The sequence below is a fragment of the Rattus rattus genome, chromosome 1, assembly GCF_011064425.1.
Source record: "Rattus rattus isolate New Zealand chromosome 1, Rrattus_CSIRO_v1, whole genome shotgun sequence".
NCBI classification, from domain to species: Eukaryota; Metazoa; Chordata; class Mammalia; order Rodentia; family Muridae; genus Rattus; species Rattus rattus.
Window position 1 is genome coordinate 58,849,400 of NC_046154.1, and position 24,450 is coordinate 58,873,849.

Genomic DNA, 24,450 nt, shown 5'->3' on the forward strand with positions numbered 1-24,450 from the left:
AGAAGTTTGATACATTGTGCTAAAACTCTTATCAATCTACCAAATTTGAAGTATTTTAATATTTGATGACTTTATGGCAAAAAAATGAACTTGAAATGGTTTTAAACCTATGTCTTTGTTATTGTTTAGAATTGTTTTAGAGCTGGAAAAAAACGTGTGCATACATGTTTTATCGTTGTAGGGCTACCTCAGACAAAGCAAATAAGCTGGAGTCAACAGTGGAGGTGTATCGTCAGAAGCTCCAGGACCTAAATGACCTCCGCAAGCAGGTGAAATCCTTACAGGAGACAAATATGATGTATATGCACAACACTGTGAGCTTGGAAGAAGAGCTGAAGAAGGCCAATGCAGCTCGTGCACAGCTAGAGACCTATAAGCGCCAGGTGAGATGGCTGTGCATCTCTGCTGATGCAGTACAAGTTCGGTATGGTGATTTCATCTGCTTTTCTCAGAGTGATTCAGAAGAAGCATCAGGTGTAGTTTTGTGTGCTTCCAGTGAATTTCTTCTTTCTACAATTGTAGTTTAAGGGATGGTCAACGAATCTAACTTCCTGTGTCCTTCACCTTTTTACTGCCTTCTGAGCTCGTCAGGTTTTCCTGCTGACCTTTTATTGTTTGTCAGTGTTTTGTTATGTGGACAATGCCTGCACAATGGTAGAGACTGTAGTGCTACCTTCAATACTCTGTTGTGCCATCTATCAAACAATCCAGAGAAATAGTCAAGTAAGGCCTACTTCTAAATATTTAATTATGTTAAAGTATGTTAATTATATTGTTACTACTGCTACTAATAAATTAAGTATATCAAATACATTAAAAATGTGTTGAATTTTATGTAATTCTTATTTTGATATTCTGTTTTTCTAAATACTTAGAATTAGACACTAATATTAGACATTTTATTTCCAATCAGGCTTTTTATTTATTCAACCCTGAAAGTTTATGAGTATCATGATCTATTTTCCTTCACTTTCTTTCCCGTCCAAAGGTTCAGGACCTTCACACTAAGCTTTCCTCTGAATCCAAAAGGGCAGATACACTAGCATTCGAAATGAAGAGGCTTGAAGAAAAACACGAAACTTTACTCAAGGAAAAAGAGGTGATCATAAATGTTTGATGCGAAGTGTGTCTTTTTTTAAAAAAACTTTGGATTGCCCTAATCCTAGTCCTTAACCACTAACCTGACACTTAAGCATATTTCCTTCCTAATGATTTTCTAGTTCCTTGTCCTAAGTTTTTAATTCATTTGTAGTTGCTATATCAGTACATAGAAATATGGTTGATTTCTTTTTAATATTTTTGGCAACAATAATTAAGAGGCTCGTTTTTCTATGTATAAGTTTTTGTTGTTGTGATGGAAGATCTGTTGACTAAAAAGGACTGGGTTTATTCCACCAGTCAGTTTGACTACTTTTTGCTGGTACTGTGGTTCTGGTTGCTGTGGCTCTGAGGTTTGATTTAATATCAAGTATTATGATGCTTTCATTGTTTGTTTGGTTCAGGATTACTGTGGCTATTTGGGATCTCTTGTGCTTTCATAGAAATTCCAGCTTTTTCCCATTCATTCATTCTTTTTTTTTTTTTTTTGAAAATGTTATCATTCCTCCTATGGAGTTTGTACTGAATATGAATAATTTTGGGTGGGTTAGACATTTTAGCAATATTCAATGATTCTTATATAGAATATTGAAGGAGTATTAGAATTGAGAAATTCAGTAAAGTTGTAGGACAAAGTCAAGCTGTTTTATGCACCAGTGGTGTGATTATTGCAAAGAAATCATGAAAACACCCAGTGACAATAGCTACAAAATAAAATTCTTAGTACTAAGCTTAACCGAGAGTATAAGATCTCTGTGGTGAAAGTTAGAAGATATTGATGATAGGAATTGGTGGTGACATTTGGAATGGAAAATTCTCCATTTTTCACGCATCCTTTATTCAATTCCATTAACTTTCGTCAAGAAGAATAATGAAGTAGCAGTGTTTTAGTGCATGTTTTCTAACTGGTGATTTTCAGCCAGCTACTTTAAAGCAAGGACCATAAACAGGTTGATTAGCATATATAAGTATACTATATATTCTACTTCTTTAAAAATATGTTGTTTCGAGGGTGTCATTGAGCTATTTGCTATGACAGGATGTCTGGCATATAATATGTAGACAGGAAAGATACAGTTGAGCTTACCAGTTACTATAGTTTTAGTTCATAATGGCTCCTTCTTTTGGCAGGCCTGTGGTAGGATTGGACATCATGAAAGCAGTGACATTTTAGAGGAATAGTTTTTCACCCAGTGGTGGATGGTAGGTAGACAGAGGGGCGCACAGGAGGGCACCAGAACAAGTGCTAAGTCCTCAATGACATGGCCCCAGCACTCTGTTTCCTCCAACAAAGCTCCAGCTTCTATTCTTTCTAGTACCATGGTCTTGTGAATCTACCAAGGATTAACTCATTCATTGGTTCAGGGCTCTCATACTCTAATCATCTCTGAAGTATCACCCCTGCCAACCACTTATTTGTGCTTTGCTGATATTCTAGACATAGTTCAGTGGAGTTGAAAATTAAAATGAATCATCATCCGCAGATTTAATATATATCCACAGAAATGAGCCATGACTACCACCATCAAGTACTGTATGGTCGAGTCTGCTTTCTCTCAGTCTGAGCAACTGGTTATATATATTTGCTGTCTGCATTTTTCTGGCCTGTCTAGAGCATGCAGTGACATGACTGTAGGTTTTATGATTATCTTGTTCAATGTCATCTGTACTTTAGCTCAAGCTCTATATGGTGTATGCGGGGAGCCTGCCTGGCATTTGTTCTCTCTGGAAGGCAGTGGTGGGGCATAGCATTAGTGGTTTACAGGAAGCAAAACTTGGCTTTGGGAGAGTAAGAGCTGCTTAATATCAATAATATTTATCTTACTTAATTCTTCGCTATGCTGTGGACAGAAACTGCTGGCTTCTGGAGGTTGAAACCTGTTGTTTAGCAGAGGTGGATTAAGTAAAGCAACAATTGTTCTGGCTTTTTGTTCTTTTTTCCACAAATTCTCTCACTGATCAGGAGTTTTGAGTTAGTTAACTCCTTGAGAGTCAGGAAAAGAATGCCATGCATACATGCATAAAGAAAGAAAATTGGTATGCAGTGTGCACAGAGAAACACACATTCACATACTTAACCATTCTGGTCTAGCCCAAGCATGTGTCTCATCAACGCCACAAGTTTCATACACACACCCATGCTTATATATGCATATATATTGCATACATATATAATTATTATTTTTTTTTTTGGTAAATAGGGCAAAAGCTTTCATGAGCAAATTTCATTGAACAAGCGCCAGTGCAGAAAAAACTCACTCATTATGGATGAAAAATAAGTTCCCACTTTTATTACTCAGAGAAAGAAAAACTTCGACCTTTTTATTGATGAAAGTAAGAAAAAAAACCCCATCTTCTTTATTGCTGAAAGAAAAAACCTCATATCTCAATTGGTGAAAGAAAAAGCTTTTTTTTACCATTTATTGGTGAATTAAACAAGTCTTCATGTAAGAAAAATGCCTCTCTCTACTGTTGTTCTTAGAACTTGTATTTTCTCAGGAGAATAGATTATATGACTTTCAAGTGCCTTTGTATCAAAAAAAAGTCCACTGCAAGTTCAAGACATTAATTCAAGTCAATAAATTGAATAAGGAGTTTCAGCAGGAATGTTTACATGCCTGTTCATTTAAAACTTATGTCATAAAGTAGCATAGTTTTGTCAAGAGGCAAATGATCTTCCTGTGTCTCATTAGTTTTGAAGTTTTGTATAGATAAATCCAGGCAATATTTCTTTGTTCTTGTACTTACAATAAATTGTTCGTCTCAGTTTAATGACCTTTAGTCATCTGATAATGGTCTCATAGCTAGCCTAGAAGTATCTCTGATCATAAATTTGTCCCAAGCCTGCTTATCCTAGTGCAATTACCCTGTGGAACATGAAAGTTTACAGAACTCAAACTAGCTTAGAGGGCTCCAAATTACTCCTATAAATTTAGGAATTCTGTAGAATCATAATTAGGAATTATGATATCAATTTGTCTAAATAGCATTACTGCAAGAGAGTATGTCTTCATTTATCTGCAGAAAATCTGCCCAATAGGGTGGCCTAATGCCTAGGAATTATTAGACTAATTTAATAATTACAGGAAAGACATAACAATAACAAGAATCAATCCTGGGATGAGCTCTCTTGAAGGCCTTACAATTCAGTGTTTTACCCATCAGAGCCTTGCAAAAGGATGGCCCATCTCCAGGAAAGTCACCCGCTAGACTTAGGCTCTCCTAGATGGGTCCTGACAGGTGTACTATCTATCGTTGAATAATGCCCGTTGTGTTGATGTAGCAGATTTCATTTGTCTAGTCACACTGGGACTCATGCCATTTTGGACTGTTATAAATATTGCTGCTGGTTTGTTCACATGTTTTTATGTGGGTATTTTTTCATTTCTCTAGAACATACTAAGAAAGGTGACATGGTGACATATAATAAGTATATTTAATATTTTTCTATGTCCTAGCCAATACTTTTCTGTCATTTTGGTTTATTTTAACTATCCTACTGAATGTGAAATAGCATGTCAACTTTTATTTGTATTTCCATAATGACTAAGGACATTGAGCAAGTATGTGTACTCTATGGCTATTTGCCTAAATAGTACTTCCTGTAAAAGAGCTCTTAAGATCCTTCCCATGTTTTACTTCAATTGTTGGCTTTTATTATGTAAGGATTCTTTTTAATGTATTCTGGATGTTAAGTTTTGGAATTTTTTTTAAAAAAAACCATAGAAATATTATAAGAATACATTTTTGTTTTAATCCCAGGTATATGGGGCTGCTTTGGACTGTCCACAATAACTGACCGTGATTTGCTTTGTGTTCTAGCAGTGACGTCGTTTTGCCAGCCATAGATAGTTTGTGTGTGTGACATTTAGAATTCTGGGAACTTTTCAGAGGGTATATGAAATGCGAGAACCCCAAGAGTGTGGTTGTCGGCTGCTCGGGGGATTGGATGCAGTTTGTCAGTAGTCATGCTCATTAATGAAACAAAAAGAAAGAATTAGATCTCTCTCCCCCTCCCCTTCTTTCTTTCCTGTCTATTGTTAGGGGGAGAAATTGGATGGGGGAGATAAAGGGTGGGAAAAGAAAAATCCACAAACTATATACAGAAGCTACAGTCAAATCTATAAAAATAACTGATTCAACAGATGTAATTGTCTCAGAGGCTTACTGCTGAATAAGCTCACCCTTTCTAGTTCCTTCTGAACTCTGGCAATCTAGTTCAACTCAGCTGTTCTGGTTCAAACTCCTCTTCATACTGACTGATTGAATCTGGTTTCTCTCGGCTTCTCACTGAATTGCTCTGCTTAAGCCTCTAACTAGCAATTTATTCTAATCTTCTGCTTCCTTCATTCTCTGGCTTCAACTGTCTCTGCTGATGTGAATAAACTGCATGAACTCACAAAAAGCTCAGATCCACTGTACACACACACACACACACACACACACACACACACACACACACACACACACACACAGTTGCTGTCTACTGGTTGTTAATGGGGTTATAACTGCTGATAAAACAATTCTTTTCTAGCGATTGATAGAACAGCGTGACACTCTGAAAGAGACGAATGAGGAGCTGCGGTGCTCAAAAGCACAAGAAGATCACCTAAACCAAGCTGGTGAGTTGGTTGGATTGAACTGTTTTTCTAATGACTGAAGTATACTGATAACACACTAATTGATTTTCATCACTTAGATTCATCTGCTACAAAAAGTTATGAAAATCTTGCTGCTGAGATCATGCCAGTGGAGTACAGGTAAATTTGTACTAATTGATAAGTCATATCTGATTGTATAAGTAAGTGCCAGTTCATTTTTTCTGTTCTTTTTTATATTTTTGTATCTTTAAGGTTTAATAAAAGTTTAGTTATTTAATAGAAGTTTATTACCATAGAATTGAAAACAACTTTAATTTTTTACTTCAGCAATTTAAAAAACTATCAGAAGTAAAATTTTATAAACTGACAGAGTAACAGTTTAATTTTTAAGACATGGTCTGTATTGTATTGAAACCATTTTTATTTATTTTTTTAATTCTGAAAAACTCTTAATATATGACATTCAAATCCATGTGAGTAAAATAGAAGTTTTCAGTGGCAGTGGGAAAATTAAAAAAATGGAAGCATAGGCAATCCCCTTCAGTCCAGCTTTCATCCTGGTTGTGTTTATGGTGAATTAGGTATTTAACCTATCCACTTGTAAAATACTTCCCCAAGAGTCAGGATTTATTCATTAAAACTCAGATTAGATTATCTTTTGTTTAGTTTTATTAAAATATAATTCATCCACTTAAAAATACAGTTTGCTGTTTACTACTGTATTCCCAGTTCTCACTTTCACATTGTGACCATCACTGTTATTATCTGATTTTAGAATGGTTATTGCACCCATAAGACATATACACCCAGTAGCAATTGTTACCCGTTCCCGTCACCCCCAACTCATCCTTAGATGACCAGTACCAGCTGCTTTTTACTAATACCTCTTATACAAGGAATATATAGTAGGCAACTTTTAAGAACTTAGATCTTTTTTTCAGAAGAAATAATACTGAAGTTCTCTTTGGTCTAAATTTGTAGCCTGATTTTTTTGTATGGCAAAATTTGCTTTACTGTACACTTTTAGTAACTCATTTTAAGCCAAATGACATAAGACAAAAAGCAATATCATCATAAGCCTCTGAATAGTTGTGTAAAGTGAGAATCGCTTTGTTGTTGAGTCGATTGTTATACTAAAATTAGTTTTTCAAAGCTGTAGAACTTAATTTTTAGATTGATGCTGTTGACATTTAAGACAAAAATTTGGATTTGTTGAAAGTAGTTGCTTTGGGAGTATAAAATTTGGAAAAAGAGAAAGCGTACATTTCCTTTTTAATATTAGGATAAATTTTGTATTTTTCCATTTTAATAAGTAAAGTCCATTAAAACCTTTATATGAACCATTAATATAATTTGAAAATATTTGATATACCATATATGTGTGCTATATTTATACCATTTCCTGACTGTCTCTAACCCCTGTGTGTACCCCTCCTCATTAATTACCTTTCTTTATTTGTCATTGCTACATATGAATTTAAACCAATAGATCTTACTTGCTGAGTCCATTTAGTGTTGCTGATACATATGTGTTTTGGGTTCTGACCACTTAGAATTGGATAACCAATTAGAGGTTCATTCCTGGAGAAGACCGACTCTCAGTAGTATCTCAGTATCACCTTTGTCTTGTGAAATCTCCCCATCCATCTGATGCTGTCATTGCGCAGGTCTTGTTTAGGCAGTCTAAAAGTTGAGATTTCATGTTTGCAACTTCCCTGACTTATGTCTCAGCAGACATATCCTGGTTCTCTGGCTCACACAGTTTTCCCAGCACATTCTCTGCACTGTTTTCTGAAACTTAGATGGAGGATTGTGTTGTAGATGTAGGAGTTGGGACTGAGCACCCCGCAATCAGTTGTTCTCAACATTTTGACAATTTCTGGCTTCTTATAATGGTCTTCTGCAGTAGCAAAAAGAAGTTTCTTGGATGAGGGACAAGAGGTACATGTAAGTGTACACCTGTGGGCCTAGGAATAAGTATTAAAACTGCATTTAAAAGCTAAGTATGGTGTCTCATGCTTTTATCCCACACCCTGCTTTGGAGGCAGAGGCAGAAAGATCTCCTAGAGTTCTACAGCAGTCAGAGCTACAGTACATATTAAGACCCTGTCTAAAAGGAAAGAAAGAGAAAGAATGCAGTTACTAGTTATGTTTACTTGGCGACATGGCAGTGGTAGGCTCTGCTGTGGGCTCTAATTCCAGTTACTGAGATACACGTGCCAGCATTGCACCTTTGGGCTGTCTTGCCTTGCTGGCGATTGTGGCTCATACGTATCACACTAAGTAGGACTACTGATTATTTTCTTTCCTTGGTACTTTGGAGTACTGTAAAATCTAGTCCCCGCAGAGACTTTTGGGTCAGATCCTGCTGAATTTCTCTTAAACCAAAGTGCCAGTGTCTTGTACAATAGGAGCTACCTTCAGCCTCCTGAGAACAACCAAGTACAGCAGCAATAGTGTATGGGTTAGCACTCTCCTCGATGCCTCCAACCAACAGCTAGGAAGGTTCATACCTACAAGGTTTTGGTTTTGGTTTTAGGTTTTGAGGTTTTTTGTTTTGAGGTTTTTTGTTTTGTTTTGTTTTATTCTGTTCTGTTTTGTTTTGTTTTATCTTTGGTTCTTGGAGGAAGCATAATCATAACAAGTGGTGTAACTTCATTTAAAAAAGGTACACACACCCACACATTGTTATATATGTAGTTTTAGATAAACATGAAATAATTCTCCCACTTGAAAATATCCAGTGTATTTATCCCTCCTGCCCCTTTCACTGTCTGTCCATCTGTCTGTCAGTCTGTCCGTGTCTCTCTGTCTCTTTCTTTCTCAGAACTGTGCTATTCTATTCTTCCCAACTTATTTCCCTGCCCATTTTCCCCATTTACTCCTTCACAGCACCTATATCATTCTGTTCTCTCTGGAGGTTGTGTCTTCCATGGCCCTTTACTTTCCAAGTTTTTGTGGCTACTCCAGTAGAGCTGGGAGAGTCAGAGCTGGGAGCTACAGATAAGAGAAATAAAGCATTTGTATTTGGATCTGAGTTACCTTAGTAGTTTCCTTCTTCCAAGTCTTTACCTCTTAATTTTATCATTTTATTTTTCTTTACAACCAAATAATTTCAAAAGTTAAAAATAAACCATTCCTTGGCATGTGTCCAAAGAATTGAGCATCACAATAGCTAAGAAATGAAAACAACAGAATGCCCTTCAACTGATTCGTGGATAATGAAACACACAGATTTTCTTAAAAGAAAAATAGAGACCAATGTCATAAGAATATTTAAAGTTTTTAGGCAAACTTTTTCTTACATTTAGTTGTTTTGATTGTATATATCTTAAGAATATATACTACATTTTCTGAAGTTGCTAAAGTTTAAAAATGAAGTCATTGTCTTGCATAGTGATTTAATGGTCTAACTCATGGTCATTTACTGTTAACCTTTAACAATTTTCTTTTGAGGTGTGACCTTTCAGGACATACAATGTTTCTGTTTAAATTCTCAAAAGTTTTGATCATCTTTTAAAACTAGAGTTATTGGGTAGATACAAATTCTCTAAAATCATATGGTGGTTCCAGTGAGATAGCTTAGTGGGTTAAGGTGCTTGCTGCCAGCCCTGTCTTCCTGTGCTAGCTTTGGACACGCATGGTGAAGGAGCAAACTGATTTCACAAGTTGCTTTACATGGATACTCTGGAACATATGTGCACATACACATATATGTACTTATACACACAAATAAATAGATGTAGTAACAATTTGAAAAGAATATAGTAGATTTTATTTTTAAAAACTGAAAAACAAAATTGCTTTTAAATATTAGAGAGGTGTTCATTCGACTCCAGCATGAAAACAAAATGCTTCGCCTGCAGCAAGAAGGGACGGAGAATGAGCGCATCGAGCAGCTGCAGGAGCAGTTGGAACAGAAACACCGCAAGATGAACGAGCTGGAAACTGAGCAAAGGTAACTGTTCCCTTTAGATGTCATATGACTCCATTATCTAAAGTGGGATACAGTACTGTGGTCTCAATACATAACCAAGCAGGTGTTTCCAACCACTATATTCAGGAAGGAAGTCAAGGAATTTAGTCAAGTGATAATCATAAAATAAATGAGTGATATGTTCATGTGATAGTCTGGTTATCCCAACTACTTATTCTTGAATTTCACTAAATGTCCTCACAACTCAAAGAAAACAAGTGAGTAAATAATGGTCTGACAGCTGCCACAGTTGGTGTATAGCTAGGACATGGCTTGTATAGTCAAATTTTTAAAATTCTTGCACTGAGGTTTATGTCATTTCAATAATATTATATGAAACAAAAGCTAACACAGATCAAAACTTAAATTTTTAAATAGAATAAAGTGCTTTTCTGAGATTTATACTGGTGAGATGAATTTTCTCAAAAAATTCATTTATATTTTAATAATATTGGTCATTCTACAATCTTGGACATGGGAATGGAATACTAGTAATAAACTATTACATGAGACTAGAAACAATGCAATATGTTAGCAGCAGCAACGCTCCATTTCTGCATTATGCAGTTTCTTAAATTCAAGTCACTTAAATTCAGACTCTGTTCAACTAGCCACAGGAACAGTCTGCATAATATAGCATCAAATAGGGTGCTTCCCTAGTCCTACTGAAGTGCTTAGGACTTTAATAATCATAAACAAACAGTACTCACACCTAGCTTGTAAGAATTTCCTGTGAGAATCCTTCATAATGCCCTTCCTTCTATGCTTCAAACTCTAGAAGCTGAAGCCCAGGGTTCCTTCATGGCAAGCAAGCAAGCAAGCGTTCTGCTGAGCTATCTCTCCACGCTCATAAGTAATAGTTTCATACAAGCACTTTTGGGGACCACATCTGTCAAATCCTCACTTTGAATTAGTAACTATGATTATGCTTTTGCCGTAGATAATAAGAACATGGAGACTGAGGGTCACTGAAGTTAGTTACACAGCTTATACACTCTGATTTTCACATCGAAAGCATCTATTGATCTGACTGCTAAGTGTCTCTAACTTACCTCATCAACAGCTACTCATTATAGAGACTAGCTGGATAGTTTGCTTATCCAGTGTTTACCAGATCCTAAAGAGACCATTGCAGTTTCAGACACTTGAACTTGTTTTCTGTGAGCAAAATAGAGACTTGACTATTATTGTATTGCTAACACTGTAAATGCTAGGTTTCTGCTTTTACTGAACTGATCAGGAATGATAAACCTGTGACTGCATTCAGCATGTACACATATATATGCTTTAAGAGAAGAAAGTTACATCCTCTTCTACCTATTGTTCGTGTCACAGATAAATCACCTTGTACTTCTTTCTGCTAGCATTTCCATTAAATGCACGAGTGCACTTTTATAACTCCATAGCTGCTTGGACTTTAAATATGAATAGATAAACACCAACTCATGTCGCAATAAGGTTGAGCAAAGATGCATTGGAGAACTAAGGCAGCAAATTGAGGACTCTGTAGTCATTACAAGAACAGGCCTCTAAGTCTGAAGGTGAAAAGTGTAAGTAACAAAGTCCATAATTTGTGTGTTAATTTCTAATAGAGCTTTTGTTGCCCATCTGCATTTGAAATGCATCCTTCTCATTAAGGTACCTTCTTAAATACCATATCTGCATAGTAGATGCATTGATTTGCCAACTTGAATTAAATAGATTATTCATATGTATCATAAGATGATTTCTATCTGTGCTGCTCAGCATCTTTCCTTAAAGTCTAAGTCTTGGCTTAACAGAGTGACGCACTCTGAGACCTAACAGATCTGCTGGGATTTCACTGAGGTTGGCCTGAAGAAAAGCAAAAATGAGAAAAAACTTCTTAGTAGGAAAATGAGAATGAAACAAGTGATTACAACTAACAGGTCATTCAAGCAATGCTAACAAGTGTGAAGGACATTAAGACAGTTTGAAGACAGCACTCTCCTATTGTTTCCCCTCTCAAATACCATCCCAAAGCCTTCCAGACAATGTGGGCTAAGATAAGAAAACTTGAAAGAGGTAGATTTATATAAATTTTGACATATTTAGCAGTTTTTTCATACTTTACATGTATATGTGGGGAAGAAAAGAATTGAGAGAGATGCATGTAGTTGATAAAGCAAAGGTAGATAGACCCAGATGAGCTAGCAGATCCCAGTTGCTAGAAAGTACTGGTGGGGGAGGAAGCTCCAAAGTTAGGAGAGATAGAAAGGCAAACTGAAAGAAAGGGTTGCATTTCCTTCCTGTATTTTGCATACTTTATATGGTTTTCTCTTTCTTCCCTGGGGACTTGGAACATAGAAGTCATCTCATGCATGGCGGCATCTCATATGCGCATATATACGGTATTGTACCCTCTTTAATATGGATAACGCTAAGCCGCATTAGGGAATGCTAAGGTGGCACCTGTTTAAGGGGAATGCATTTTGGTTTGCAGCGTTTTCAAGAGTAATTCTTTCATCTTTTCTTTTTAATTTATTAATGTCCAGATTTATTAATGTTATCAGATTGTGTCTTTTAAACTTTGTAGGTATTTAGTAGAAGTAGAACTGCTGTTATGATTTAAAGTACCACTTTTAAGAGAGGAAACTTGCTACTTTAAATTGTTTTTGACCAAAAAAAATCCAATTGTCTTATTTTAATGTTGATATTCAAGTGCTTTCATTTACAATAGTAGTTTTATAAGGTAACTATTAAAATCTGTACTTTTCAGTAGTTGTTATCTAAATACTGAAATGTTTGATACTCCTCAATATATCACATTCAGCTTGGATTTGCTATTTTTCAAGTTGAAGTTTAATTTTTTAATGTGTTCAAAAATGTATAGAAGTTTCATTGTTCCTCTTTTTTACTTCATTTCCTATTCTCGTTTCCTTTCCCTTTTGATATAGAAATTATACCTAAAATTTTAGGTTTTAGAAACTGTGCTGTTACAAGTACATGTTCTGAAGACTTTTTACATAATAGACCTTTGAAAGAGGCTCAGAGACTTAGGTGTTTGGGCAGCTACCCTTTGTGAGTGAGTCATCTTAACGGCAACTGTTTTAATTTTATAGTCCAGCAAATTAAAGCAGAAGTTGGAAGCTCATATGTAAGTAAAACTGATGTTCATTGCAAAGGGGAAGGGGGTTGAAGAAGCTTCTGGAAAATGTTCTTTTCTGACTTAGTGAATGAAAGCGTAGGCCCTGATGTTATCAGACTACTCACCGCTGCTACCAAAAGCAAAAGAAAACATGTTCAACTGCTCATGTCTGTCAGCCAGTCCAATGCCTGTACTTTTAAAGAGCTAATATCATCTGACACATTTAACCTATCAGACCACCTTGCTTATATGGCTACTAACTGTATAGAGCCATGAGCATAGGAAGTGGAGGTGCTGAGGGAAAGGCAACAGTTTTAGAATGCTCTATGAATCAGGTGCATTAACATCCTCACAGCAGTCAATGTAGTCAGGGAAATATGTTCCCATTTTACCTGTGGCAAACTAAAGACCAGACAGATCCTTGCCCCAAGTACAAAAATTTATGTGGCGAAGACCAGTTTTCATCGTCAAGTCTGTTTGACACCAGGCTCCATGCTCTCTCTACTACTCAGGGAAAAACTAACAGAAGTCCATGAAGAATTACAGAAGAAACAGGAGCTCATTGAAGACCTTCAGCCAGATATAAGTCAGAATGGTAAGTATACATTAAAACCTGGATCAGCCTTCTTAGGATCTGCTCCTTCTAGTAAAGGAGATAAGAATAGATCTGACTTTACACAGTGTATAGTTGTGCGCATTGCATAAGAACCATGCTCTTTTTAATGCTTAGATCATTTGCATATGCATATTAATTTTAAATCAAAAATCAATTTAATATGAACTGATTGATATAAAGGAGTATCAAACATTGTATATGCTAGTCAAGTTAATACTATAGAATCTGAGTAAAGTAATTTCGGGATGGGTTAAAATAAACTTCAAATCAGGCAGTGTTTTATTTTCTTTCATATGAACAGTATACTTCATTTCTGTGATGCTTGCTTAAAAAACAAAACAAAAATAGCTAAGTTATAGAGAATGATTGAGGGTACATTACTTATAGTTTAGAGGTTTTAGATATGAATAAATGACAGAGAAGAAATTAAAGGGTTTTCTTGGTAGTCATTGGAAAATTAATTTGACAAATACAATTTTTGTGTGCAAATCAAGTGTCTTAATAGGTAATAATTGATTTAATTTTCTTTTCACAAATAGCCCAAAAGATCAGTGAACTTGAAGCGGCTCTTCAGAAGAAAGATGAAGACATGAAAGCGATGGAGGAGAGATACAAAATGTACTTAGAGAAAGCCAGGAATGTGAGTGACACACGTGCTCAGCCCATCCCTGTGCCTGTGTTCTCATTATACTTGATTCTGAGAGCAGTGCTGCTCAGTGCTGAACCTAGTCACTCTGCTGTTCTCTGCCTTGCCTTGCGTGTGAGGTTCTGGCTTCTTCTATGTGACGTCTGCATATTCAGTCACATTCTAACTTAGTGTCTGGTAAATATGACCTTAGGGACAGCTTGAACATCGACTGAAAGGAGTGAACTTACTAAAGAATGTGGCTGCTGTAATAGAAAGTCTTTTACTTCAGAACAGTGAACCTAAACATTTGTGTCAGTGTTTGTTCAGACAGTACCATGTGTATGAAATAAATAGGAAAAGTGTATGTCTGAAGAAATACGTTGTTTTGTCAAGTTCTAACTCAAATGTCCAACTGATAAACCTGTGGGTCCTGGGTCCATCTGGTGGCTTACAATCATCTGTACCTCCAGTTCCAGGGACTCAGATGACAAATCTTCTGTCTGGTCTCTGTAGGCACAAAGTATACATGCAGTGCACATATATACATGTAGGCAGATGCCCAGGATGAGGTCATGGAGGTAACCTGTATTCAGGGTTACCTTTTGTTTGGAGTAAAGTGGAAAACCAAAGGCTTCTGAGCAGAGGTATGGCGTGATCTGGCTTAAGTAGTTATGGGGTCATGACCAGCCACCTTGAAAAGTAACACTCAGACAAAATAAAACTAATACATCTAATTCTTAAAAGCTAAACAATCAAACCTCAATGCTCAAAGTTTAACAGAAAAAGTGGCTGCCATGGAAGATGTACAAGAGGAATTTGGTTTGGTTGTAAACCAATTCCTAATGACTTGATAATCTATCTATGTTAAATTGATATCTAATCTATGTTATAATTTTATAAAGCATGTTCTTATGTTGTTGATACTTGTAAAGTCAAAATGGACTTTTTTCTTTATGTAGGTCATAAAAACTTTAGATCCCAAATTAAATCCAGCATCAGCAGAAATAATGTTACTGAGAAAGCAGCTGGCGGAGAAGGACAGAAGAATTGAAATTCTAGAGGTAACGCCTCCACATCCACTCAGGTCCTCACCCTCCACGGAGTCCTGGGAAGTAATCTCTGTTGTATTGCCATCCACAAAACCTTTGTTCCTCATGGTGTGATCCTGATAATTGGTTGGGTTCTTAGCCTTTTTTCTTACACAATTTTTATAGTAGTACTTACCATTTTTATAAATAAAGGTGGATGTGGTATTGTACAGTTTCAAGTAAGATACTTTAATTGCTTTTTCAGTTTCTATGGTAAAATGTTTTACAGGACTACTATTTTCAAGAGTTGCTGCTGTTTTTGAAATGGATATGCTGAACTGTGTTATATGGCCTCCCCCATGAACTGTGATTGGCTTCTTCTCATATAATTAGAGCATAATTACCTTGTATGATGTCCTACCAAGTCATTGTGAGCTATGATGGAATTATTTCTTCTCAAAACTTGTAATATGTTCTCTTTCCTGCATCCAGAATATATATACCAGGCTGATGTTTGCCTGCTATCAGCATTTGTCCATACAAAGCCATGTGTATGAAATGCACAGAGAAAGTACATGTCTGAAGAAATGTGTCATTTTTTTTCAAGTTCTAACTCAAATGTCCAATTCTCTTCCTCTATAAAATGTTGCCTGTGTTTACACAACAGAAGCTCTCACCATGTTTGAGTCCTCTTGCATTGCATGGCAGAAGGATACTTTGTATTTTTATCTTTTGATATGTGATAAAGTACCTTGGGGATGCAGAAGTCTATCTTGCATTTCTGTAGTCCAGCATTAAACACCTGTAAATCAGAGACTGGACTTGCAGCTGTATTGGTAACGCATCTCAGGCTTCATCTCTCATTTTTGATTCTTGGGCTGGGTTTGTCCAAAATAAGGAGACTTAACTAGATAATTTTTGAAATCTTAGTTTTCCAAGTGTGTTGACCATTCGTTTTACAGAGGAAGCCAATGCACATATTCCAAAAAGAGCAATGGCAAAGTGGTGACACTCACTAGAGGATTCTGAAGGAAAAGCCTTGATTAACTCAAAGCATACGGGTGCTTAATTTTTGTTCATTATCCCTTGTGTAAGAAAAGGAGAAGTTGGGTTGCAAGGGCTGTTCTCTAGGTGTTTGGGCCTTGCATACTCTGTCCCCTGAGCCTGGATTTTAAGGAGGATACAAGCACTCACTGTTTTTATTATTTGTACCCCTATATCTGCTGCTCATCAGAATTACAGAAGTGACTTATTAGAATAATAAACAGTGGTGCTGAGGAGCCCAGCAGTTTGTTTGCTGTGTCCTTTCTCCTTGGTTTGACTCCTTCAGTACGGCGCCATACTGGTATTTCAGCTAGTTGCTTTTTTGTCTCAAGTCATGAGAATCAGCAGCACAGGAAGTGATCACAAAGGGTGTGCTGTATATGTGTTTAAGTTGCTATTTCTGAGGAACATTTGTAAAATGAGGATTATTCACATTCTTTGTCTTCGCAAAAGATGTTTTGATTGCATTCTGCATAATTCACTCCTTTAGTAATTTATGTACCTTACAAATGCATGTTTTTCTATTCTCCCAGGAGTTGAGATAGTATGGAATTTACTTTGTTTTCAGTAATTTGGGGAAACTGTTGATATCTTAGTTGTCTTAATCATTTTCTATTGCAGAGTGAATGTAAAGTGGCAAAATTCAGGGATTATGAGGAAAAACTCATTGTTTCTGCCTGGTATAACAAGGTGTGTTAAGTTTCAGTGGTGAGTGGGTTTAAGCCCTGTTGATCACTTCCTTGACTGGAATAATAGAAAGAAATATGTTTTATACCAGTACAATACAGTTGTGTTACAAGATCTGCTGTCAGAGTAATACCTTCCCTGATCAGAAATCCAGTAGACCAAACTTGAGTATTTTTGTCCAGGTAGTTTTATACCCACCTACACCTTCCAGATCTGTTTATCTAGGTTCTTCTGTATGATGTGTTGTGCAGTACAGTGATGATTCTAACACACACACACACACACACACACACACACACACACACACAATTGCTTTGTAAATTTTTTGTTATAATTAAACTTAGTTCTAGCATGCTGTCTAGATGTAAAATTTAGTGGGTTAAAAGAGAGACACTGAATTTTGTGCCCTCTTCCTAGTGTTGTGTAACATAGATTGGCTTTTGAATCCTTAATTTTTTTCTCAACCATTAGCCTGCTAGAACTGCTGTAGTGATGACATTACATTTTAGCATGTTTATCTGTTTCTTCATTCAGAGCCTGGCCTTTCAGAAACTGGGCATGGAATCTCGGCTGGTGAGCGGTGCTAGTGCTTGCAAAGACAGCGTTGCGGTTGCTCCCGCACGCTCCTTCTTAGCGCAGCAGCGGCACATCACCAGCACCCGAAGAAACCTCTCTGTGAAAGTCCCAGCTGCAGCGTCTGACTAGTCTGCAAAGCAAACACAACAGAAGTGCCTCAGAATGTCTGTACCCCAAGGAACTACCAGATAGAAAACAAAGGTTAAGATGCTTGGTAGCAGCTAGTTTTATTTTGGTTTCGCTTTGAGACAGGGTCTCATAACCCCAAAATGGCATAGAATTCACAATATATTCAAGGATGATCTTGAACATCTGATCAATCCTTCCTACCGTTCCTGTGCACTGGGATTAATAGACAACACTTGTAGACTACCGTATCAGGTTTATATAGTTCTAGGGATCAAAATCAATTGCTCTACTAATTGAGCTACCTTCCCAACCTCAGAATCAACTGTATTTAAATCAAAATATATCAAATCAACATTTCTAGCTTACTTAGAAAGCAAAGTACAGACTCAGCTCTGTCTCTGGGCAGCACATTTGAGTAGTCGGAAGTGTGATGAAGTAAATACTTGTCTTGAAATGGCATCATCATCATCATCATGTGTGGGAAAGCAAATGCAGATTCCAACTTTGTTTTTAGTTGTGACAGCAAGTCAGTTAATTTGCAAGAAGTAATCAGTAGTTTGTCATTTACTATCTAGATTAACCTTATGGAAAAGTTTCCAATTAGGCATGTGGTGAAAAACTGTTGCAGGTGAATTCCTTTAGACTGTTGTGTAGTTTCCTCTGTAGTTAATTCTGCCCTCTAGAGGATGCTTCAGGGTGCTGTGGAAACGACAGTGCTGGGAAACTGCTGTTGTAGTGACTTTGTCCTTAAAAGTGACAAACGCGCAGCTTCTCTGAGTTGTATGCCCCTTTGAACATGGATTGCTGTGAATGAGTGTGGACCAAAGGGTTAAGATGGGAAATAAACTGACATTTATATTTCTGATGGAAAGCAAACTACACTTTGAAATATCCACATGCCTTTAAGTATGCACTGTTGTGGGCTTTGCTTTCTAAGAAGAAATTTTGCCTCTTTATTGAAAAGAAACAGTGATGAAACAGCTTATAGCCAGATTGGTTTCTGCTTGCCTCTAAGGAGTGTCTGGAGCTGTATTTGTGGCATTCAGTTCGTCTGCCCAAGGTTGTCTGTTCCAGAGGTGTTACTTTCCAATTTGGGGTCACTTTTTAAAGTCACAGCTTTGGAATATTAGTTGTTAAATCAGTATTGCTTAATGTAGCCACAAATGGTTCATTCTTGTGTTGGTCACACTTCCAACACTTACTAGCCACATTTTTCTATCACTGTTGAGAGTTCTTGTGCAGTGAGTCACAGTAAGTCTTGGTTTTTGATGACTTCCTTAGACTACAAATGTAGGAAGTGTACATCCATTTCCCATGTACAGAGGAATCAGATGGTGACAAGAGTGTAGCAAACACAAGTGAGACAACGTTGTGTCTACCCCAAACATTTCCAGTCATAATGTGAAGGAGCAAACTTGTGGGCTGCTTGATCCTTGTTGAATCAGCTCCTCACCTCTGTCCTCATAGCATAAAAGAAGGGAGTTGTCATATGTAAGCAAAATGGGGTGGTGGTGGCTGAGTAAGGCAGATTGAGCTGGCAGGCTGTGGGGCTGTGGTCTACATCTAATTCTTAGTCCTTTGCAAATATGAGTATTGTTCTGTTTGCAGTATTAACTCATTTAGATAACTGCCTATAAATCCTTGCACAGTAACTTTTAACCTCTTAAAATATAAGAATTTCACAGTGATTTGGGGTCTTTGAGATTAGTGGCATCTGCCAGGATATTTTGTTTTATCAGGGTTCCTTCTGTTGACTACCTCTTAGATTTTGATGATTCTTGTCTGTATTTTACACTGTTGGTTTGTATTTTGTATGTTCTTACAGTGTCTGCTTGCCTATGTCTTTTAGTGAAATAAGACTTTGAAATTATTAGCATGCATTTAACATTTTTCTAAAAATTATGACATTTGGGTATATTTTTGTCAATGAAGACATTGATGGTAGTGTTTGTATTTGCTTATAATTGAGATTTTATAAGTACCCTTTTAATGGAGCTGACTGTAAAACATCAACTTCAATAAATTTGTTTCTAGTACAATTGCTCATAAATTTCTAAGTAAGTAATATAGCACAAATAAGGACATAAGGATGGTTTCTTTTTTCTTAATTAAAAAAAGCAAATTTTCTGATTTTTCTAGTTTTAAGTAGAATTTTGAATGTTTGATACATGTTTATACAAAACTAGTATAAAGTTCTATATCATCTAGATTAATCACAGAAATCCAGGCTGTGATCAGGGTGAGATTCTTTCCTTGTATAGTTTATGCAGTGCCCTACCAGGTAGAAGTCAGATCTGGAACCATGCTTTTCCAAGAGGATTGAAGGGAAGATTGAATGCATAAACAGGGGTTTGTCCCAGTGACTATAAAGTTAGAAACAACCTTGAATTTCAAGTGGTTGTCCTTGGAGTGATACTCCTTTCTCTTTTTGGATATAATTATGACACTGATGTTTATCTTGGGATTAACTTAATGTATTGAGACATATTTGAAGTTTATTCTATTTTTTTAATGATTTGACTAATGATTTAATGTAAGTAAAAAAATGTCTTGCCTAGCAACCTTTAGCTGAGTATACTTTAATAATAAATATCTGGTCTTTGATGACTGGATGTTAAAAACTTCACAACCACATGTACTTCTGTATAATGGTGTATCTGGCATTTTGGGGATGATGGTGGTTTGGGCCAGAGTACTGACATTTTGTGTAAAAATGAATGTATATGGCTTGTTATACATTCAGTCTTACTGTGATCCTGTTTGTTGCACAGAAATAGTTTGGACATATATAAAGCACAAGTCATCAGAGGAAATAGTGTGTAGTTACTAAACTTGAGGAAGTTTCAGTGTAGTGTTTAGTTTATTCAAAAGGTCCTTTCTATTTTCTATGGCAAATGCTGTCACACTTGAAAACTAGAAGCAATACTTGATTTATTTTTGTAAGTATTTAGAATATTATTTTAAATAAATAATTGTCAATATAATTGTGAAATGTTTTAAGTAAATAAACGTCTGCTTCTGAGTCAGTTTGCTGTGGTGTTTTAATGGCTACAAATGCATATTTATTTTCCATTCCAGTGAAGAGCTAAATTTGATTGGTAAGCAAAATTACATGAATTCAAGCTCAATTTTTATGTGTGAACAGCTTGCATAAAAGTGATTTTTATGTGTTCTTAGTCTCTTGTTTCACCATTAGAATGTAGATATCTTTTGTTAATGTGGAATTCAGAACATTTCTAGGCACATGAGTTTTATCGAGGGCTAACTTCAATATCCATTCTTGAATTATCTCTTAATAGTTTCCATAATGTAATAAAATTCTTTCATTAATAATTTATTGCAGTACCTTGGGCATGGACCTCACACCTTTTCCTCCTTGTGACGTGGTGTCAGGACCACGTGAGTTCTGGCTGACTAGATATGAATAATACAGAGCTCACATATGGAGAACATGGGCATGCTCTTCTTAGTGCTGTGACCTCCCCCCACTGCCTCATGGTTCCCACAAAGCACATTTGAACCCTTCAGCTGTGAGCTGCTAGCTCAAGATTCTCTTGTGTAAAGCTAGTTTGTATTTTGTTCTTTGTCCATCTCGGTAACCATGCCCAGCTTGTGTTTATCCTCACGAGCTATACACGGACTGAGGAAAGCACATGGACTGAGGAACGCACAGGTGCTCCTTGTTCTCAAACCCTGTCTGCAAATGTTGGCTTTTGTTGACGTTGCTGACTTGTCAGTAAGTGTGTTACGATCACATAAACATTCAAAGATATAAAAGAATAGGGACAGGGCAAAAAGTGAAAAGCCTGCCTCACTTTAGGTAGATGTCCAGGATACCTCCCAAACTTTATTTTGGGACTTGTCAACTCTAGAATATTGTGATGTCCTAACGAAATCAAAATCACTTTGTTTTTAATTCACTGGTTAGTGAATTAGCTACACTAAATATTGATAGTGCCACTAACTCTTCTATTTCAGTGCAGATTGCAGTCACTTGAGGTTGTTTTGGGAGTTGTACTTTGTAGATCACTTAACTGATCATAGGGACTTGGAATTCTACAGACCCAAAGCTGAAGTTTTTTTTATCTATGCTGAGCCATCTATGTAGCTATTACAAGGTGTAAAACTTACAAGATGTATTAGCAAAGCAGTAACTTCCACCAACCCAAAAGCCAAGAATGTGTTGAGATCTCTGGCAGAGTTCCCCACTTTCTGCTGCCCTGCTGCCCCACAGTGTTTGTGGTAAACACTTTACTTATGACCGCCCATAACTGTAAAAGTACAGACAGTAACTTTCAGAGTGGGACGTTCCCAAGCCTTGGCTGCAAATAAACCGTGTCTTGGTTTTTAAAGAGACTTTTGTTGTTGTTGTTGTTCACAAATGGACCTGTGAGTTCTGCTCACTTCTCTGTGCCCACTTCTGTCCTATGGAGTTCCCAATTTCATTAACTTCTTTAGTTTACTGGTTCGCCCGTCTGCCACTTTATATATACTGCTAAATCCTTCTAGTAAATTGTAAACCTGTTTTATTTTCTACTTTGACATTCTCTAGGTATCTGCTTTGAAAATAGTCTCCATACTGTGACTTTCTATTAAAAGCCATCCTCAATATTCTGGTGTTTACTGCTTGACTGCTCTTACTACATACACAGACACACACACGCCATACATGCATAGTACATAATATAAAAATACATACATGCTCAGATTTTTGTAAGACTGTGGTAATTTTACAAATTCCTAGAGATTTTTTTTTTTGGAAAGAACTTTGGAAATTTGCATGATGGATTATTTTTCTAAGATGAACTGTTGTCAATATATTTATTAAAATAGAAGCAAGGTAATTCAAAAGGAGAAATGATATTTCCAACATCTTTAGGCTTCTTCACATTAAACAAATATAACTCAAACTTAGCCTCACATATAGAGCTTTCAGAAAATGAAAAATAATACCCTGGAGTAGATTAGCTGACATTTCAAAACATGTTTAAAGAAAAATGTTGCTAAAATTGTTTTTTTTTCCCCTACCTGGTTCACTTGCCCCATCTCTATGATTATTTTTTTTTACATTTTTTTTCTTTTATTGGATTATTTTTTAAACTTTAAATGTTATCCCCTTTCCTGGTTTCCCCTCCAGAAACCCTATATCTGTCCCTCCTCCCCCTGGTTCTATAAGAGTGCTCTCCCACCCACACACCCACTCCCTCCTGTCTCCTTACACTGGCATTTGCCCTACACTGTGGCATCAAGCCTTGAAAAGAAAAAGGGCCTTTTCTCCCACTGATATCCAACAAGGCCATCATCTGCTACATATGCAACTGGAGCCATGGGACCATCCTTGTGTACTCTTTGGTTGGTGGTTTAGTCCTTGGGAGCTCTAGGGGATCTGGTTGGTTGATACTGTTCTTTTTCTTATATAGTTGCAAACCCCTTCAGCTCCTTTAGTCCTTTCTTTAACTCCTCCTCCTCAGGGAACCCATTCTCAGTTCAGTTGTTGGCTGCCAGCATCCACCTTTGTATTTGTCAGGCTCTGGCAGAGCCTCTCAGAAACAGCTATATCAGACTCCTGTCAGATGCACTTCTTGGCATTCACAATATTGTCTGTATATGGGCTGAATCCCCAGGTGGGGCATTCTCTGAATGACTTTTCTTTCAGTCTCTGCTCCAGACTTTGTCTCCATATTTCCTCCTATGAATATTTTTGTTCCCACTTCTAAGAAGGACTGAAGCATTAGTACTTTGGTCGTCCTTCTTGACCTTCATGTGGCCTATGAATTGTATCTTGGGTATTCCGAGCTTTTGAACTAATATCCACTTATCAGTGAGTGCATACCATGTGTGTTCTTTTGTGACTGGGTTACCTCACTTAAGATGATATTTTGTAGTTCCATCCATTTGCCTAAGAATTTCATGAAGTCATTGTTTTTAATAGCTGAGTAGTACTCCATTGTGTAAATATATCACATTTTTTGAATTTATTTTGAATTTCCATTTATCTCTGCTGAAGGACTTCTGGATTCTTTCCAGCTTCTGGCTATTATAAATAAGGCTGCTATGAACATAGTGGAGCATGTGTCCTTGTTATATGTTGGTGCATCTTTTGGGTATATGCCCAGGAGTGGTATAGCTGGGTCCTCAGGTAGTACTATGTCCAATTTTCTGAGAAACCACTAGACTAATTTCCATAGTAGTTGTACCTGCTTGCAATCCCACCAACAATGGAGGAGTGTTCCTCTTTCTTCACATCCTTGCCAGCATCTGTTGTCACCTGAATTTCCCCTACCCCACCCCACCCCCGAAGCTGGGGACTGAACCCAGGGCCTTGCACTCGCTAAGCTACCTAACCGCTGATCTAAATCCCCAACCCCCCCAACCCCCCACACCTGAGTTTTTGATCTTAGTCATTCTGACTGGCATGAGGTAGAATCTCAGGGTTGTTTTGATTTGCATTTCCCCGACAACTAAGGATGTTGAACATTTCTTTAGGTAATTCTCAGCCATCCGATATTCCTCATCTGAGAATTCTTTGTTTAGCTCTGCAGTCCATTTTTTAATGGGTTATTTGGCTGTTTGGAGTCTAACTTCTTGAGTTCTTTGTATATTTTGGATATTAGCTCTCTATCAGATGTAGGATCAGTAAAGATCTTTTCCCAATCTGTTGGTTGTCATTTTATCCTAATGATATTGTCCTTTGCCCTACAGAAGTGTTGCAGTTTTATGAGGTCCCATTTGGCAATTCTTGATTTTAGAGCATAAGCCACTGGTGTTCTGTTCAGGAAAATTTCCTCTGTGCCCATGTGTTCAAGGCTCTTTCCCATTTTCTCTTCTATTAGTTTCATTGTGTCTGGGTTTATGTGGAGGTCCTTGATCACTTGGATTTGAACTTTGTACAAGATGATAAGAATGGATCGATTTGCATTCTTCTACATGCTGACCTCCGGTTGAATCAGCACCATTTGTT

At 36.9% G+C, this 24,450-nt stretch overlaps 1 protein-coding gene across 1 annotated transcript in view; it reads left to right on the top strand.

Annotated features, from left to right (window-relative positions):
- Hook1 (hook microtubule tethering protein 1) overlaps positions 1–20,515 on the top strand; it is a 51,529-nt gene extending 31,014 nt beyond the window's left edge. The window contains 12 exon segments of the mRNA XM_032901918.1: positions 182–383; positions 989–1,099; positions 5,633–5,720; positions 5,798–5,858; positions 9,517–9,657; positions 11,134–11,229; positions 12,761–12,790; positions 13,294–13,376; positions 13,937–14,037; positions 14,985–15,086; positions 16,719–16,787; positions 17,319–20,515. Coding sequence (XP_032757809.1) covers positions 182–383; positions 989–1,099; positions 5,633–5,720; positions 5,798–5,858; positions 9,517–9,657; positions 11,134–11,229; positions 12,761–12,790; positions 13,294–13,376; positions 13,937–14,037; positions 14,985–15,086; positions 16,719–16,787; positions 17,319–17,489 — 1,255 coding nt within the window. The 3' untranslated portion in view covers positions 17,490–20,515.
- Positions 20,516–24,450: the final 3,935 nt, after the last annotated feature.